The following is a 15524-nucleotide window of genomic DNA, read 5'->3' as shown; positions in this document are numbered from 1 at the left end:
AAACACATTGACAAACATTTTGACAGACAATAGCACACGTGTAAATAATCACATTTGAAATTTGGCTGCTGTGGTTTCAGGGTCATGATAATGTGCACTGTGATAAAACAGTCCTCCATGTTACCAGCAAAACCATGTTTCCCATTATGGCAAGTCAAAATATGTCAATGGCCTAGCACTGTGCAACACTGCAGTCATGTCTTTTGTACCAGCTTTCATGCTGATACTTTAGCTTGTCAGTGCTCTCTGGTGGACAAGCTGTGTTACCAATACTGAGAAGCATTTTTGGCATTTCAGTTCTGCAACTTGCACTGATATCTAACCAAGGCAATATTGTCTGCTGGAAAATCACTGGTGTTTTTGATCTCAGTGGAGAGCTGGGCCATTAAGGGGGCTCTAGAAGAGTTTTTGAAATTAAGATGGAATAAGATTTCTCAGGTCTGTAGGGTTGCAAACAGCAAGATACAAGAACTGACCATTTTAGTACTCAACCCATTTAGCAAGTTCATAGTAAAGAGTGATGGGAATTATGTAATCAGCCCAAGCAGAAGGAATTAGTGTGCAATGTCTTAAAGTAATATTGAATGACATTCCTGAAAGGTCATCCATGTCATGACCCAGGGCAATGCAATGTAGTTGTAAACAGTAGATACAGGCTGACAAGGCAAAGGACTGCAAGTTACAGTGGCCTTCAGTCTTACAGCAGTCTCTAGTGGTGAGGATAAAGTATTGCAAGGAGGCAAACATCTGGTCAAAACCATTTAATAGACACTTTAAGAACAAGACATTTAAGAATGTAAAATTTAAAGTATTGCTGTACATTTCACACATTAAAATATTAAAAAGGCTGGAAAGGGCTCCCACCTGCCCACTGGACCTTTTACATGGCTGATCATTCTGAAAGCATGCAACAAGTTTTAGATTCAGTAAGGATTAAGCTATAAAAATAACTTTATGAAAATAGGAATGGTCATACTGTGTAGCAAATTGTGTAGAGTGCAGAACTGTCCATTGTGTTTTAGCTACACCACATGAAGACTTCAGTCTGCGAACAATAAGTAGTGCATGAATCATCCATATTGTACAAAGTGAAAATAGTGAGTCGGTAGCATTACAGTCTCAGGTGGCTGACTGAGTCATGTGGTGTAAAGATGTCTAAGGTGGCATGGCCACCATGTTCTGTCAGGAATTAAACTTGTGGCATGCTTGGAGAACGGTCAGTGAAAATATGCATGATCTCAGTTAAAACATGCAAAACATGGTCCCCTCACGTGCTGTATTCAGTCACGTTAAAAGTTTAAGTTACAACTGTACAAAATCAGCACATGGTGCTTAAAAAAAAAAAAACATTCAGTCATCTCACTGGGTGACCTGCTTTGCAAAGTCCTTCACAACTGATGATTTGAGCTGTGAGATGGTGGCAATCCTCATCTGCTTGGAAGTCGAGTATTTGCCCTTAATGGCCTGAAACAAAGGCACAAAAGCTGATGATTACAGCTCAATTGTGCAACTTGTGGCTGAGAGTTTACAGATTTGTTTAATCCAAATGGGCAATATGGTTGACGTGCAGCTGCTTTAGTGAAATCTTGTGACATTGTGTTAGTACTTACCATGTGCTTGGTCAACCCGTCGTTCACTTTCACAACATTCTTGGCGATGTGTGCCATGACAGGAATCAAACTCTCTGCTGTGTACTCCATGTAGTGCTGCAGCGTCACATCCTGAGGGATTTGAGAAACATGGTCAAGTCAACAGGTCTTATTTCCCCTGAAGATAAGACCCAAGAGGCAGACTGAGGTAGCGTAGCATTAGCTTCTGCAAAATGCACCAGCTTGGATATTTAACATCTAGACAAGTTTTGAGATTTCAGATGCGACACCACGCACCCACTCTCCAGCATCCAGGATCTTGAGGGTGAGAGCCAAAGCAGCACAAGCCACCATGGAAGGTGGGAAGTGAGCCATCTCGTAGTCGACCATGGTGAGCTCCAGGAGGTATTTTGCCAAGGTGTGCTGCTCAGCAGTCACCTGAGGTAAGAGATGTTGGCGTCAAGTACATTTCTACATGTTACTAGTTGAATTTCTGCTGTACCAAGACATCAGTACCTCATAGATCTTTGAGGCCCTCCTGAGGAACTGCAGGGGAAGAGGGCGGCCCAGCTGGAATTTGAGCACCCGCAGGATGCTCATCTCCATTTCTCTGATCTGGGCAGTGGTGTAGGCCCTGTCTGTCACATAGGCAAAGTCTGAGATCTCTGGTGGATACATCTCCTCATATTTAGAAGCAAGGAACATGGCAGTCACGCCGACCAGCTGCAGCTGCTTCTTGGGGACTGGGTGGTCCTGTTGGAGAAGCAACAAGTGCATTTAAGAAACGTGTGTTAATTAAGGCAGGGGCAGATGTGACAGAATGATCCAGGTTTAATATGGAAGTTACGCACCTGAAGAAAGCGGTCGATGATTCCCACGGTCATGTACATTGTTTCCTGCAGTAGACGGAACTTCAGACTCACTTGCACGAGCCAGTCAATGAGAATGGCTCGCATGTTCCCAGTCACCTCCTGACCCTGCAGGTAGCTGGGTTTGACATTCTGCTCAACCTGCAGAGAAAATAAACGGATTAAACCCAGAGATGGGATAAAGGGTAAAACCTGAATATTAAAAAAACAAAAAAAAACACTGCTTGCCTCGAGCTGTCTGAGATACTTGTAGATCTGTTTCACATATTCACTGCAGAGCATGGGATTGTCATAGTCATCTGCATCCACATCCCTGATAGCAGTATGAAGCATAACATCTGAGAATGCCTGGCAGAGGTCAGCAGGCTCACAGCCAGAAGTCTCCATTGGAGTAGGGGAGGCTGGTACTTCAGGAACAGCCTGAAAGGGGGGGGGGGGGGGGGGTCCAAACATTGAGTTCAAACAAACACCACACCCAACAGACATTTGTGTTTAATAGCCAGATAGTTGTGGGCAGGTAACTCACCTTCACCTCAGGCTTAGGTTCAACAGGAACTTCAGTTTTTGGTTTAGGCTGTTCAACAGCTGGTGCCTTTTCAACTTTGGTGACTTTGGTCTTCTTGGTTGCCTCTGTCTTGACATTCTAAAAACAGAAAGAGGGCTCATTGAAGGCTTTACATTATAGTAGTAACCAACTTTAAAAAAAAAAAAAAATCATATAACTTGAGGCCAGCTGATAAAGTAAATCATTTAACACCATTTTGTTCCCACTTTATCTAGGCCTGAAGACAACAGCAGCTAAGCCACTGATCTTTCTATTGATACATGGAAATCCCCACAACATTCAGATAGCCCACATTAAAGACTACATCTGCACGCAAAAGCTATTAAATTGAAAACATGGTTTAAGATACAATGCCTTTGTGTTGATCAGTGGCGCCCCACCAAACGCACACAACCGCCCTTCCTTTGCAGATTGAGCACAGAAGACTCGTTGATTTCCATAATTCACACTCGTACCTTTTTCTGTGCTTCTTTGTTAGCGTTAACTGCGATGTTTCCAATCTCGCCAAGGGCCGCTCGTGTCTTCAGTGCGGGCCCGGTCACCGAGCAGGCCTTGCCACCGAGGTCGGCCCTGGCAGTAGCCAAACGGTTCTGCAGAAAAGCAAAAGTAAAATGACAAAACAAAACATGTTGAATGTTGTAGAATTATAAAGGGTTAATGTGTATTTCGTCGAATTCTCATCATTAAGAGACAAGGGCAGACTCTAATGCCTGCGACGCACGAGGGCATTTTACAGTGCATGCATGTAAAAACCTAAAACGCAATAATGCAACGTTTCTTTTAAATGTATATGTATATTAGGAAGAAACCAAGAAATACTAAAAGAAAAAAAAAACTTACTCTGGTCACTCGAAGAGCCATGTCGAAATGTTCGCTGCTTCAACCAAAGGACAGGGACTTGTAATGACGACGGATGCGGAGTAGTTTTGAGATTCAGCGTCCTGGTTTAAATCCTCGTCCGCTACACGCTGATTGGCTGTGTCTCGAATACTCCGAGCACCTGATTGGTCGAGCGCATGTGTTTCAAATGCGTTCCCCAGACAACTAGTGGTCACGTGGCGTGCGATCCTTTTTCTTTTTCTTTTTTTAACTTCCGTTTCCTGTTATGACCTATTTCTGTTTTTAAAAACACACTTCATAGGATTTAAATGCTTTTTGAACGGATTTAAAATGTTCGTGTATAAAATATATTTACACACTAAAAGCAAACAAACAATAAATAATCCGCATAGAACAAACAATAGGCCTACCTTTACTATTATTTTTTTCCCTTGTTAATGAATTTATATGCATTTCCTACTAACATGGCCTTTTTATATGTATAATGTCTTTCACACTGTCATAGCTATCACAGTATAGACCTGCACCTTACTAAACACTTGAATGTTTTTGTTTGTTTTAAAAATATTTAATCTCATTTTAAAAAAAAGTTTGCTACAGTTTACAGTCTTTTAACTTGATGAGACACTTGTTGAATGTTATAGATGTCAGCTTGTTTTCCTATGCTGCTATTGGATCATAATGTTCTTCAATAAAGTAGTGTTGGACACAGAACATGAAAGACATTAGCTCTTCAAATTACTGACTTTTCATTTTAAAGTTGCTTTGTGATCAGTTATGTGATCATCTGATGCTTTTTATTGGTTTTACGATAATTTCATTGTATGTGTTGTTTTGTGTATTTGTACACATGCAGGCCCTTGATGGGTATTGCACACAAGCTCTATAAATGTAGTGGTATGTGGCATCAGCCCACATGATGTGCCTGTCCCCCTAAAAATAAACATGACAAAAAAGTTAGCAAAAATAAACACCAAATCAGATTTGGTATCATCAGAGCAGTTCCACAACATGAACATGATCTGGATTTTATAGTTTACCTGTTCCCTCTGACTTCCAGACAAGAAATCCAGTCCTTGAATTTCCCTTCGGAGATTAATAAAGTCATTTTATTCTTATTTGTATGTTACATAACAAATAAGAGGGTAGAGAGACCTTTAGTGAAGAGCTGCAGTGAAACTGAAGATAAACATTGAATGTGCCGTATCTCCCCCAGCTTGTTTTCGTGAATGTACAGCAGCCTATGGTACAGCCAGACTGCTCCGCCTCTTTCATTGATTTCTACATTAACATTATTATTAGGGTCGAAACTACTGTCTGTCTACCAGGTAGAAGAAACCCCGGGGTTAAATGTTCTGTAACACCCTGAAATCTTTCATGGCTTTACTCCAACACCCCTGCCTTCCAATCACAGGATCACAGTTTCCGTGACGTCCACCGGAAAGAGAGAGGACGCAAACGCACCACGTAAAACAAAACAGATGCCACCACAAATCAGCTACAGAGGACGTCAACTAAACCAGTCAGCAATACTCCCGGGTGGAGTGGGAGCCTGCGTTTGTGAAAGAAGACAGAAAAGAAAGGCACAGACGACCTAGACGGCCCTAGTTAGTTAGCTCCACCCGAGGTTCACCGAGTTATCCCTTTCGGCCCGAGAAGTTTCAAGAAAAGAAACGCTCCTCTGACTCAGAAGGTGAGTTCTTTAGGAGAAACATCGAGAGCTAGCTCAAGAGGGTTGATGGGGAAGTTTTTTTTTCCTTTTAGATAAACAACAAAACAACAGCGTTAACGTGGACAGTCTTTAAGTCACTTTCCCCCTTGTAATTAGACTTGACGATTATTTAGATATGATTTACTTAAATCGATCGAATTTCAGAGATGTTTGGTTCGATTAGCACGTGTAGCTGAAAACTTTTCTCATCCACCTGTGAGGTCGTGAATAAAACACAACTTTGACATGTTACAAGTCCTCGCTACTGAATCTAACTTTTGACAATGTCAATGTTTTTCAACAACGACCAAAACTAAAAAACAATATGTGTTTGCACTGACTATTGTTAATCTGCTAGCACCACCAGCAGCACCAACTCTCTTGTTGGATGTTTCAAGATTTCTCATTAACTCGTATTTTCTCGTACCTTCTTCGCTGTTTTTAATTCACCAACCCAATTACTGTAATACCAGCGGTGAAGACGGTTCATTTCGAGTTAATGTCAGCACGGGCACTTGGTCTACAGTGGGAACAAAAACAAAGAACAGACAAAGCAAAGGCATCTAGCATGCTAACATTAGCGAGATCACGAGAATCTGCTTTACACGGTTGTTGTGGCTAGTCGCTGTTAGCATTATAGACAACTGGACCATTACGCCAAAGTGTTTATCTTTACATAAGTCGTGTGTGTGTGTGTGTGTGTGTGTGTGTGTGTGTGTGTTTTTAAGCTGTAAACATTTACTGTGCGTCTGAAAGGGGATAGTATCCCGGGATATATCAAGGCTGATACTACGCTGGTTTTGAGTAGGAAAACGCTAGCAGCAGCTATTAGCTTGCTAGCATGACTCAGTGGATTTGTAGAAGTGACACGGCTGTGGCCCGGTGTTTGTTTGCCAGGGAGCTACCAAGGAGGACATCAGTCTGTGTAAAGGATACTGTCTGTGCCTCCACTGACGACATCTAACTGAAGATTCGTCTCTGTATGTTATCGATCATCGGGTGGTGATTATCTTGCCACACGACAAGGTACCCGTCGAGTACAGGGAGTGAGTCTTATCTTTGTCTCCGTGGTAAACGTGATCTACAGGTGTTGTGCTGAGTTTTGTGTCGATGTCACAATCTACGTAGACATCTTTCGTGCCCACTCGGTCGCAGCCGCTATCTTGATAATATCGTTTCTTTTATCGGGTAAGAAAACTGGTGATAACTTCAAAGGGAAGCCTACGCTGACGAGGATACAAATCTTGGCACGATGCCAGCTCTGGCTGACTGCTGGTCTCTCGAGGTTGTCTAAAAATAGATGTGTTCACAGCCTTACTGTATTGAGGTAACTCGTGAGAGTGTGTGTGTGTGTGCCTTTGGAGATCAGTGTCACATTGCACTCCTGTGACAGAGGAAAGCCACCATACACAGGTCCATGTGAGCCTGGAGCTCTGCAGTCTGCAGGCACGCACACGTGAAGGTGCAGATTGCCCTGGTGTGGTGATGACACTGTGGGGGAGAGGAGGAAGTGTCTGAGGCAGTTCAAAGAAACCAGAACTTGGTGATGTGAATACTTCCTTTTTTTTGTTGCTTCCCCCACGTTTTAACAATTAGTGTAAAGGCCTCTGTCTTCTTGAGTTATATCCTCACCACTTCCTTTAAAATGCATCTCATTAGACTGGTGCAAACTCATGCTTGCCCAACTTGGGTTGCACAAAAGAGAAATTGAATAGGAATTACCAGCAATTTTGTGTTAATTGTAAATGGGCCTTTTGGTTTGTAGACCTGTGTTTAACATAAAAATATGTGTGCAGAAGGTTTTTTTTTAGAAAAGATATACTATCATCAATCAATCATACTGATATCACAATGGCTAAAGAAAATTATACTAGCTGATTTTCAGCACTTAAACTAAAATGATGCATTTTTATCTATGTTTTAGTTCTAGGATGCATATAAAATCTTTTTTTTTTTTTTTTAAACAATTTAAGCCATGGTTCACAGGTGCTAGATGTTTAAACAGCAGCAGCCCAACAGGAGTTAAATCCAGTCTACAATTTGTTTGATTAATTCATCTCAACTCAAGGACCACTTGATATCTACTCCAGCCTTAAACAATATCTCACAGGCTGTATCAGTCAAACCAAAGGAGGCCAACTCTGGCTTTCTGAAGACATGAGTGTCTGTCTTCTGTCAGCTCTGATCAGTTATTGTCGGTCCCTTTCACACTGTAGCTTGACGAGTGTGTCCAAATGAGATTATAATGTTGTGTTAATTACATTAAGTAGCCTGGCAGCTGAACAAGCCAAAGTCAGATGTGAGCATGTGTTAATGGCTCTGAGTGATAATGAGCTCTTGTTAAACCCATTAATAATTGCAACCCTCTGTTGAATAAGTGTGTGATGAGAGTGTGGAGTGCAGTTGAACCAGAGGTGAGTGTGATTTTGGTAAAGCAGACAGACCTTAGCCAGAGGTGAAATGACCCTGTGTTAATGACGGCACAGCCTGATGCTCTCTGCAGGGCCCCGTGATGGGTCAGAGCATCATTTAGCACAAAGACTCATGCGGTGCTCATTCACGTTATGGATCATTTTATTGTGCATTGATGATAGCTATGAGTTGCAGATGATTGTTTGGATTTTTCATTCTGCAGATTCATCCAAACACACAATCAATATTTACTGTGGCTGCTGGCTGTTATCCATTTGAGTTTACCAAATCACAATAGAAGAGCAGCCTGGATTTCAGATGATGCTTAGTGTCAAAACATCACCGGTGCATTTTAAGTGCGGCACAGGAATGCTTTGGGTTTTATATGGTAAATGCTCAGAATCCAAATTGTGTTTATGAAAAAAAGCAGCAAATCTTAACGAGAATCTGAAGTGGCATCTTTGTCTGATGAATTCTTGTACTCCCTTTACCTCTCAGTGGCCTTTTGGTGATGACGTGTCTCTGTGCCCCACTCAGCAAAACTAATTAATTCTGGAGCTTCAGGTCTGATTTATTTTCCAGTGGCTGCACAAAAACAAACACTAACCATTTCACTGTATGTCTTTGTTTATGTCTCCAGGTCAGCGCACCAGGCAGCAGACATCGCTATGGCTCAGGAGACCAATCAGAGCCCAGTACCTATGCTCTGTGCCACTGGCTGTGGCTTCTATGGCAACCCTAGGACCAATGGCATGTGCTCTGTGTGCCACAAGGAGCACCTGTCAAGACAGAACAATGGAGGAGTCGGTTCTTTGAGTGCTGTGGGTAAGAACCGCTGCGTTTGTAACAGTGTTTTTTGTTTTTTTTTGCGACACAGCGTGCACATTGGAGAAAACTCCCATCCGCAGCTGTGCTTCTTTTGTCTCAAGTGTCAGACTAACGTGGCGAAAATTCTTTCTCTCTCAGGCAGCAGCAGCGGCCCCACAGCTGAGGCCTCGGCCATCCAGAGGTTAGAAGCTACCTTGAATAATGCTGCAGCTGCTGCGGTTGCCGCTGCAGAGGTGGCAGCCGAGGCCGCGGCCGCAGCCTCCGCTGCCGAGGCTCTCAGGTGAGGAGGATCCACCAGGGCCACAGTATAAATTGGAGTACACAATAGCCCACCTTTTAAATAGTTTAAAGGGATAGTTCAACATTTTGGCAAATTGGCGCATTGCCATAATCCCTATAGTTTTAGGAGTAGGTTAGGTTCGTTACCTTTATTTGTTGGTGCAAGCTGTTTTTAGAACAGCGGAGCAGAGCCGCGAGCTGCTCAGAGCTTGCCAAAATGTTGAACTATTCCTTTAAGTTAGGGCTGCACTGTTGCTAGTCAAGAGCAACTTTGATGGGTTCTGACTTTTTGAAAACATTTGTAAGTTGCTTCAATTTGTGAACTCAACTTACCAAAATACTACAAAAAAGTACAGAGTGCCAAATAATCACGCCAGTGGGTCATTCCTGTGGACACGACCCCTTCAAGGCACCATTTAATCCTGAAGCAACACATATTTACTAGACACTCAATATGGCGTCCCCTGAGGTTGCAAAAGCTGCATATATAATGAATATGGTCACTGAATTCATCTACTCATTCTGCACTATGCAGTGTCTTACTTATTTTATTCTCTTTGTCCTTTGTCTTGGTCCACAGTGGGGTTTCGACGGCCATTTCTGTAACACAACAGATGACTGAGATGAGTCTCTCCTCTGAAGAGAAAGGAGCCTCAGGGAGTAAAGTAGAGCTCACAGAGCCCGGTGGGTGCCACACATGGACCAGTCACTTATCTCAGGGGGAACACACAAAGAGTGCAGTCTAGTGTTGGCCAATGCAACAGTGCTTGAGCAAACTATGTTCCTTAGAATGTTTCACTTTTGTTTTCACTGTCAGAAACATGTTCATTATACTCAGGCAATTTATTTACTTATTATCATGAGACAACCAAAATTTGGTTCATTCTGAGGCACGTTACGCTCAGCTGTAAATCAGTGAGCAGAGTGCATGAACTTTTAATGTTAAAATTGAACCCTGAGGCTTCGTTGTCCAAGAAATGCTCTTTTCAAATGAAGATAATGCACCAACTAATGTGTAGGTGAGTTGAGATACTTTCCTGAGCGAGGTGTTGTCTTGTGTCTTCAGTGGTGACTCAGCCCACAGTCTCAGCCTCCCATCCCTCCACTGCTGGCAGTGAAGAGTCCAAAAACCCAGAGCCCCCAAAGCCCAAGAAGAATCGCTGCTTTATGTGCCGCAAAAAGGTCGGCCTTACAGGTGAGAAACGACACCATACATGGTTTTTAATGTGATTAGAAACAGTTTGTTCATGTTCCTCTAGCTTGATTTTTTCAAGCTGACAACTAAAGCTGCTTTCTTGAATCGAAATGAATTGAATTTCTTATTCACAATGCGGGTCATTGTTATGCTACGACATTGGAACAGTTTCTCTACTTGGATAATGAGATGGCTCCGGGTGAAGTGGCAGCAATTCTCGCTGAATAGACCAGTGGAGTCTGGTCAGAGCAGAGCTGTCACGCAGAAAACTCTTCTCAGCCACAGCACAATGTGAATAGTGGACTAAAAAAACAAAAGAAAGCATCAGCTGTCTTCATTACAATCTGCTGCAGCTTAATGTGAAAATGCATCAGCAGTAAAGAGCTGAAACGGGGAGAGGCACAGACAGATGTGGGAACGGTTCATCTCATATCTGAGTGTTGATGTGCTCCTGCATGAGTCAGTCATTTTCTAAGTAGTGGACTATCCTACTGGGAGCAGTGATTCATTACAGCCGGTTTTAGCCGGTTCCATCCTCCAGAAGAAGACCTGTGTCCTCACCTGCTCTGACCAGTCACTGTTCCAATCTGGTGGTGATGAGTCTTTCTTTCTTTCTTTCTTTCTTTCTTTCTTTCTTTCTTTCTTTCTTTCTTTATTCCTTTAATGAAATACATTTGAATCAACACCTTTCATGCTTGGAAAAGAGCAGTATAGCCGTTTTCCCACTAAAATTAGCGGGTCGACGCAGGTTTTTTAAACGCGGGTCGACCCGCTAACAATCGGCATTTGGCCCCTTTGACCAAAATGAGCCGAGTCTGACCCCCCGCTGAGGGATCAGACAGAGCATAAACCAGTCGCCCCGCTCTCATCGGCGGTGCAAGAGACACACACAGTCATGCCACAGCCGCCCGCCGCGGAGTGTCCGTCCGCCGAGGCAGACTCTCTGGCTGGCTGACCTGGAGCACCAGGACCGCGGAGGACAGAGAGTCTGCTGCGGCCGGATGATGGACATCCGCGGCACAACACGTCAGTTAAACAGACTGTCGCTTCTTTTCTTTTCGTTTTTTCTATCGTTTTTGGTCAGTGTTCTCTGATCTTTTGATCCCAGTCTCGGATGAGAGCAGAGCGGAGTAGAGCTTTGTTTTGGTACGTGATATGAGACGCGACCGGCGCGATGACGTAGCGTCACGTAACGTTCAGTGTCATCATGTAAATTAGCGGGTTGACCCGGGTCTGGCTTTCCCACTACAAGCCGTTCGGAGCCGAGCCGATTAAAGGCGATTTTAACCCGCGTCGCTTTCCCACTGCCACCAAAAGCCGATTGTTAGCGGGTTTAAACGGGTTTTTTGGCCAGTGGGAAAGGGGTATAAGAAGCATATAATAATTTGTCTGCCCCTACCTTAAACTCAAAGAGTCTTCCAGTCACCTTCACCCTCATCTACAACCTTGATTACATCATCCAAAATCAAAGCAAGCCATATAAATTCATTTACAAGACCAGAACAAATCAAAATTCAACAAAAACGTTAAGATCATGAACATGTGTCTGTGTCGAGGGATGTTTGGCTGTCGCTGTGAGTTCTTGTTATTGATCCGACTCCCTCTGTCCTTTTGCCCCGGCATTCCAGGTTTCGACTGCCGCTGTGGGAACCTGTTCTGCGGAATCCACCGCTACTCCGACAAGCACAACTGTCCGTACGACTACAAAGCCGAAGCTGCTGCCAAGATCCGCAAAGAGAACCCCGTGGTCGTCGCCGACAAGATCCAGAGAATATGAAGACTCTCGGTTTGACTTTGAATCTTGGGAGCGACCAGAGCGATCGGAGTGAAAACAAAAAACAATAGACTTGAGCCCAAACCTTCTCTGAGAAGGATCCTGTTTTTTCTTTTTCTGGTTTGTTAACACATTCAGGACATTGTTCCCCCCCCGCCCAGTGCATGAAAAGTTCATGTGTATTTTCTGCTTTGTTCTTGTTTGGGTGTGAGAGTCTAACACTTATTTTCGAGGGTTGTACCGAAACAAGCGAATGGTGTTATCTGAGGACTGGGCATGGGGTTGGGTGATATTATGGGAAGTGACTGAGGAAGGTTGTCATTGCCCCCCCGCCCCCACTTTAGAAAACGCTGTGGATGGATGTCCAGTCTGTGGTGATCCTCCTGAGATCACTTGAACTCTGCCGCTCAGATATTTCGGGGGCCGTCGTTTTGGACTCAGACTGTTACTGCTGTTTGCTGACGGCAACATCTCAGCCGTGCTTGCTCTCTGCTGGCTTGAGTAGCAAAATGGATATCTCTCTCTCTTTCTCTCTCTCTCTTTCCCTTTCTCTCTCTCTGTTTTTGGCCTCCCACTAAACTCAGATTCAGTTTTAGACTGCGTCCCAGCGAGTTCCCGGTAAGTTATCATGAACCTGAAATGCTTCTCTGTGCCGCCAGAATCTCGTCCACTCTGGCCCCCCCACCCTCACCCCCTCCCTCCTCCGCCTGCAACACGCGGCTCAGACGTGTTACTTAAAAAAAAGACTTTGAGAAAGAGACTCTGTCGCAGGCCCTTTTTCTTGCTGGCTCGTATTCCTTCCCTCCTGCTGTGAGTGTGGCACTAGGAACACAATGTAGTTTGACAGTGTACTTCTTTTTTCTCCCGCTGATCTCGGACTGAATGCTGTGACTCGCCCCGTGTCCGGGATCTGGAGGACAGACACGTGGACTTGTGCTTCTTAGGTCTTTAAAACCATCCACTGAAGTCACATGACGAGACATGTCACCTGACTGTGACGTTTCCTGTTTTTGTTTTTTGTTTTTCCCCCTCTTGTTTGTTTGTTTCCTGAAAAGTGGTTTGTATGCTGTGTGTTGTTGTATGACAAGTAGCCTACACTTGTTTTGTTTTTTTGCCTTTCCAAGGGTTTAGCTCCACTAATATTTTCATCTTTTATTTCACTTGAATGTTTTTCGTTCTGTTTTTAATGTGAGCTGACAAATTCACAACATCGGGAGTGTTTCGTTCCGTCTGCTGCACACGCGTGTATCGAACACAGGTGTGTGTGTCTGTGGGAGTAGATGTGGTTGGCTGGTGTGTGAGTTATGGTATGAGGCTGGAAGTTGTTGTGTGCCGCGGTGACTAGTGAGACCAGTGAGCGTAGGTTATTAATAATTTTCCGTTTTTGATGATTTTTGGTCTGGCTGCTTCATGTTTGTTTTTGTTTTTTACCCTTTAGTTATGCAAGTTTGTACAAACATCTTTATTTATATACTGCAGTGCGCGTAATCTTCCAATAATACAGAATAAATTGTATGATGTAAATAAATTATGTTCAAAACTATAGAATCAGGACTCTTCATTCGAACCGTCTGGTCTGAACTTTAGAGGAATAGTTCAACATTTTGGCAAATTGGCCCATTGCCATAATCGCTATAGTCATAACAGTAGGTTCGTTACCTTTAATTGTCGGTGCAAGCTGTTTTTAGAATGGTGGAGCAGAGCAGCCAGCTGCTCAGAGCTACGCTACGGAGGCTCATCGAATTTCTTGGTTTCCCTCATCAAACTCATCAAATACACAATCCAACAACTCCAAAACGCTCTGGTGGACAAGTTGTGACCTGCACATTCACCACGCTATGAGATAATAACAGAACGTTACGAGACAGATTTGTTTTCGAGGCAAATTCATGCAAAACCGCTGATGTGCGTTCCCGTCGAGGGCAGTTTTTCAGCATGTGGTCTCTGCATTTGCCTAGAAAACAACTCCGTCTTGGAACGTTCAGTTATTATCTCATAGCATGGTGAATGTGCAGGTCACAACTTGTCCACCAGAGTGTTTTAGAGTTGTTGGATTGTGTATTTGATGAGTTTGATGAGGGAAACCAAGAAATACCATTAGCCTCAGTAGCGTAGCTCTGAGCAGCTGACGGCTCTGCTCTGCCGCTCTAAAAATAGCTTACACCGACAAATAAAGGTAACGAACCTACTGCTATGACTATAGGGATTATTTTTGCCAAAATGTTGAAGTATGCCTTTAAATTCTTCTATATAAAGCTGGTTTACATAGTTGATAGTAACACAGCACCTTGGTAATCATATGATACAGCTACAGTTTGTAATGATACAGAAACCCTGTGTGTCCTGAACAGGTTCAGATGTTGAGCACAACACCCAGCTGACATTTACAGGCTGCTGTGTGTCAGCTCCTCTGCCACAGCTCCGTGCCTCCATGTGACTCTTGTCTCCGCAGGGGAAACAGGATCTGCTGCAGCGCAGAGTGGCCCCAGGTCACGTTATGACACCTGCTCCGCTGCTTCACTCTGAGGTCTGTATGTTTGGATACACGCGCACGTGCAGAGCGTAGCTCATTCATCAGCACTAGAAGCACACGGTGTCAGGAACCATGATGATCACCAGCTCCAGTCGCCCCCACAGGACAGGCGGACTCAGGCTGAACAGGGCAACCTGTCCACAATAATTCAATGTAGTGTGTGTGATCAGTGTACCCGTCCATAGCCTTTGCTGAAATCAGACACTTCAAAACAGGTTCTCAATGCTGAGAAGTGATATGAAGGATGGACAATGCATCTGACCACAAGTGTGAAATTCCCTCCAGTGTAACCTCTGCACCACACAGTGCAACACTGATGTTACACAACTTCAGATGTGTATTTTTGACCCCGTTTTAAAGAAGAAAGTAGTTACATACAACTACACTGTTGCCCATAGAGTTGGAATAAAATGTATATATTTTTTCACTTAAACCACAATTAACCTTGTGAATATGTCTGAAAACAAAATTATTCCAACTCAATGGGCAACAGTGTATAAATCATGTACACACTTCTAAAAAATCTGTGGTCACAAGTTTATTCAAAGTGATAACAACTCGCCTAAAAAACGCCTCATCAGTTTAAACTGTTATTGATTATGTCTTTGTCTAACTTTCAAATTTCATTTCTAAACTTTGCACACACTCTGTTCTCATGTGGTCAGTGATTATAAGAAGCCATTCTGAAATATGAAAATAAATTAAATGTATTTTCACACAAAAATGTAACTGGCAGTAGTTGTTAAACAGGTAAGATTAATCTAATTAGACATATAATCGCAGCTAATCCTGCAGTAGCTGTGGGTTAATACACTCAGCAGATGGTTTCTTTTCTAATTAACATTGTTGGTGAACAACCACTAGGTGGCAGAAGAGCAACATAATCTCACATGCAACTTCCACTGAGATGTAAAAAAGTTAGATTTTAC

General features: G+C 43.3%; 2 protein-coding genes across 3 annotated transcripts in view; one reads left to right on the top strand and one right to left on the bottom strand.

Moving 5' to 3' along the window:
• The window catches only part of ccnb1 (cyclin B1), a 203046-nt gene extending 199037 nt beyond the window's left edge, over positions 1 to 4009 (bottom strand). The window contains exons 1-9 of the mRNA XM_085794009.1: positions 3864 to 4009; positions 3479 to 3613; positions 2985 to 3101; positions 2687 to 2878; positions 2441 to 2599; positions 2106 to 2342; positions 1887 to 2027; positions 1611 to 1721; positions 1296 to 1464 (exon numbers count right to left, since the gene is read on the bottom strand). Of these exons, the coding sequence (XP_085650135.1) occupies positions 1360 to 1464; positions 1611 to 1721; positions 1887 to 2027; positions 2106 to 2342; positions 2441 to 2599; positions 2687 to 2878; positions 2985 to 3101; positions 3479 to 3613; positions 3864 to 3884 (1218 nt within the window). The 5' untranslated portion in view covers positions 3885 to 4009 and the 3' untranslated portion in view covers positions 1296 to 1359. The remainder of the gene's footprint in view (positions 1 to 1295; positions 1465 to 1610; positions 1722 to 1886; positions 2028 to 2105; positions 2343 to 2440; positions 2600 to 2686; positions 2879 to 2984; positions 3102 to 3478; positions 3614 to 3863) is intronic.
• Positions 4010 to 5359: 1350 nt separating this feature from the next.
• zfand5b (zinc finger, AN1-type domain 5b) lies at positions 5360 to 13610 on the top strand. Of its 2 annotated transcripts, none has more exons than XM_085793966.1 (6): positions 5360 to 5556; positions 8627 to 8811; positions 8953 to 9094; positions 9674 to 9777; positions 10160 to 10288; positions 11917 to 13610. In XM_085793966.1, the coding sequence occupies exons 2-6, from the start codon at positions 8655 to 8657 to the stop codon at positions 12063 to 12065; spliced, it is 681 nt and encodes a 226-aa protein (XP_085650092.1). In that variant the 5' UTR covers positions 5360 to 5556; positions 8627 to 8654; the 3' UTR covers positions 12066 to 13610. The 2 variants fall into 2 exon arrangements, with proteins under 2 accessions (XP_085650092.1, XP_085650093.1); XM_085793967.1 differs by lacking the exon at positions 5360 to 5556 and adding an exon at positions 6782 to 6901.
• The last annotated feature ends 1914 nt before the right edge of the window (positions 13611 to 15524 follow it).

The sequence above is a fragment of the Trachurus japonicus genome, chromosome 12 (genome assembly GCF_045865225.1).
Source record: "Trachurus japonicus isolate A0001 chromosome 12, Traja_1.0".
Lineage (NCBI taxonomy): Eukaryota > Metazoa > Chordata > Actinopteri > Carangiformes > Carangidae > Trachurus > Trachurus japonicus.
The sequence above is the reverse complement of the archived record's forward strand: the minus strand, read 5'-3'. Positions and strand labels throughout refer to the sequence as shown.

Coding starts and splice junctions, on each gene's coding strand:
- zfand5b (XM_085793966.1), top strand. CDS start 8,655: ATGGCTCAGGAGACCAATCAGAGCCCAGTACCTATGCTCTGTGCCACT. Junction 8,812..8,952: donor CGGTTCTTTGAGTGCTGTGG/GTAAGAACCGCT, acceptor TTTCTCTCTCAG/GCAGCAGCAGCGGCCCCACA. Junction 9,095..9,673: donor TCCGCTGCCGAGGCTCTCAG/GTGAGGAGGATC, acceptor CTTGGTCCACAG/TGGGGTTTCGACGGCCATTT.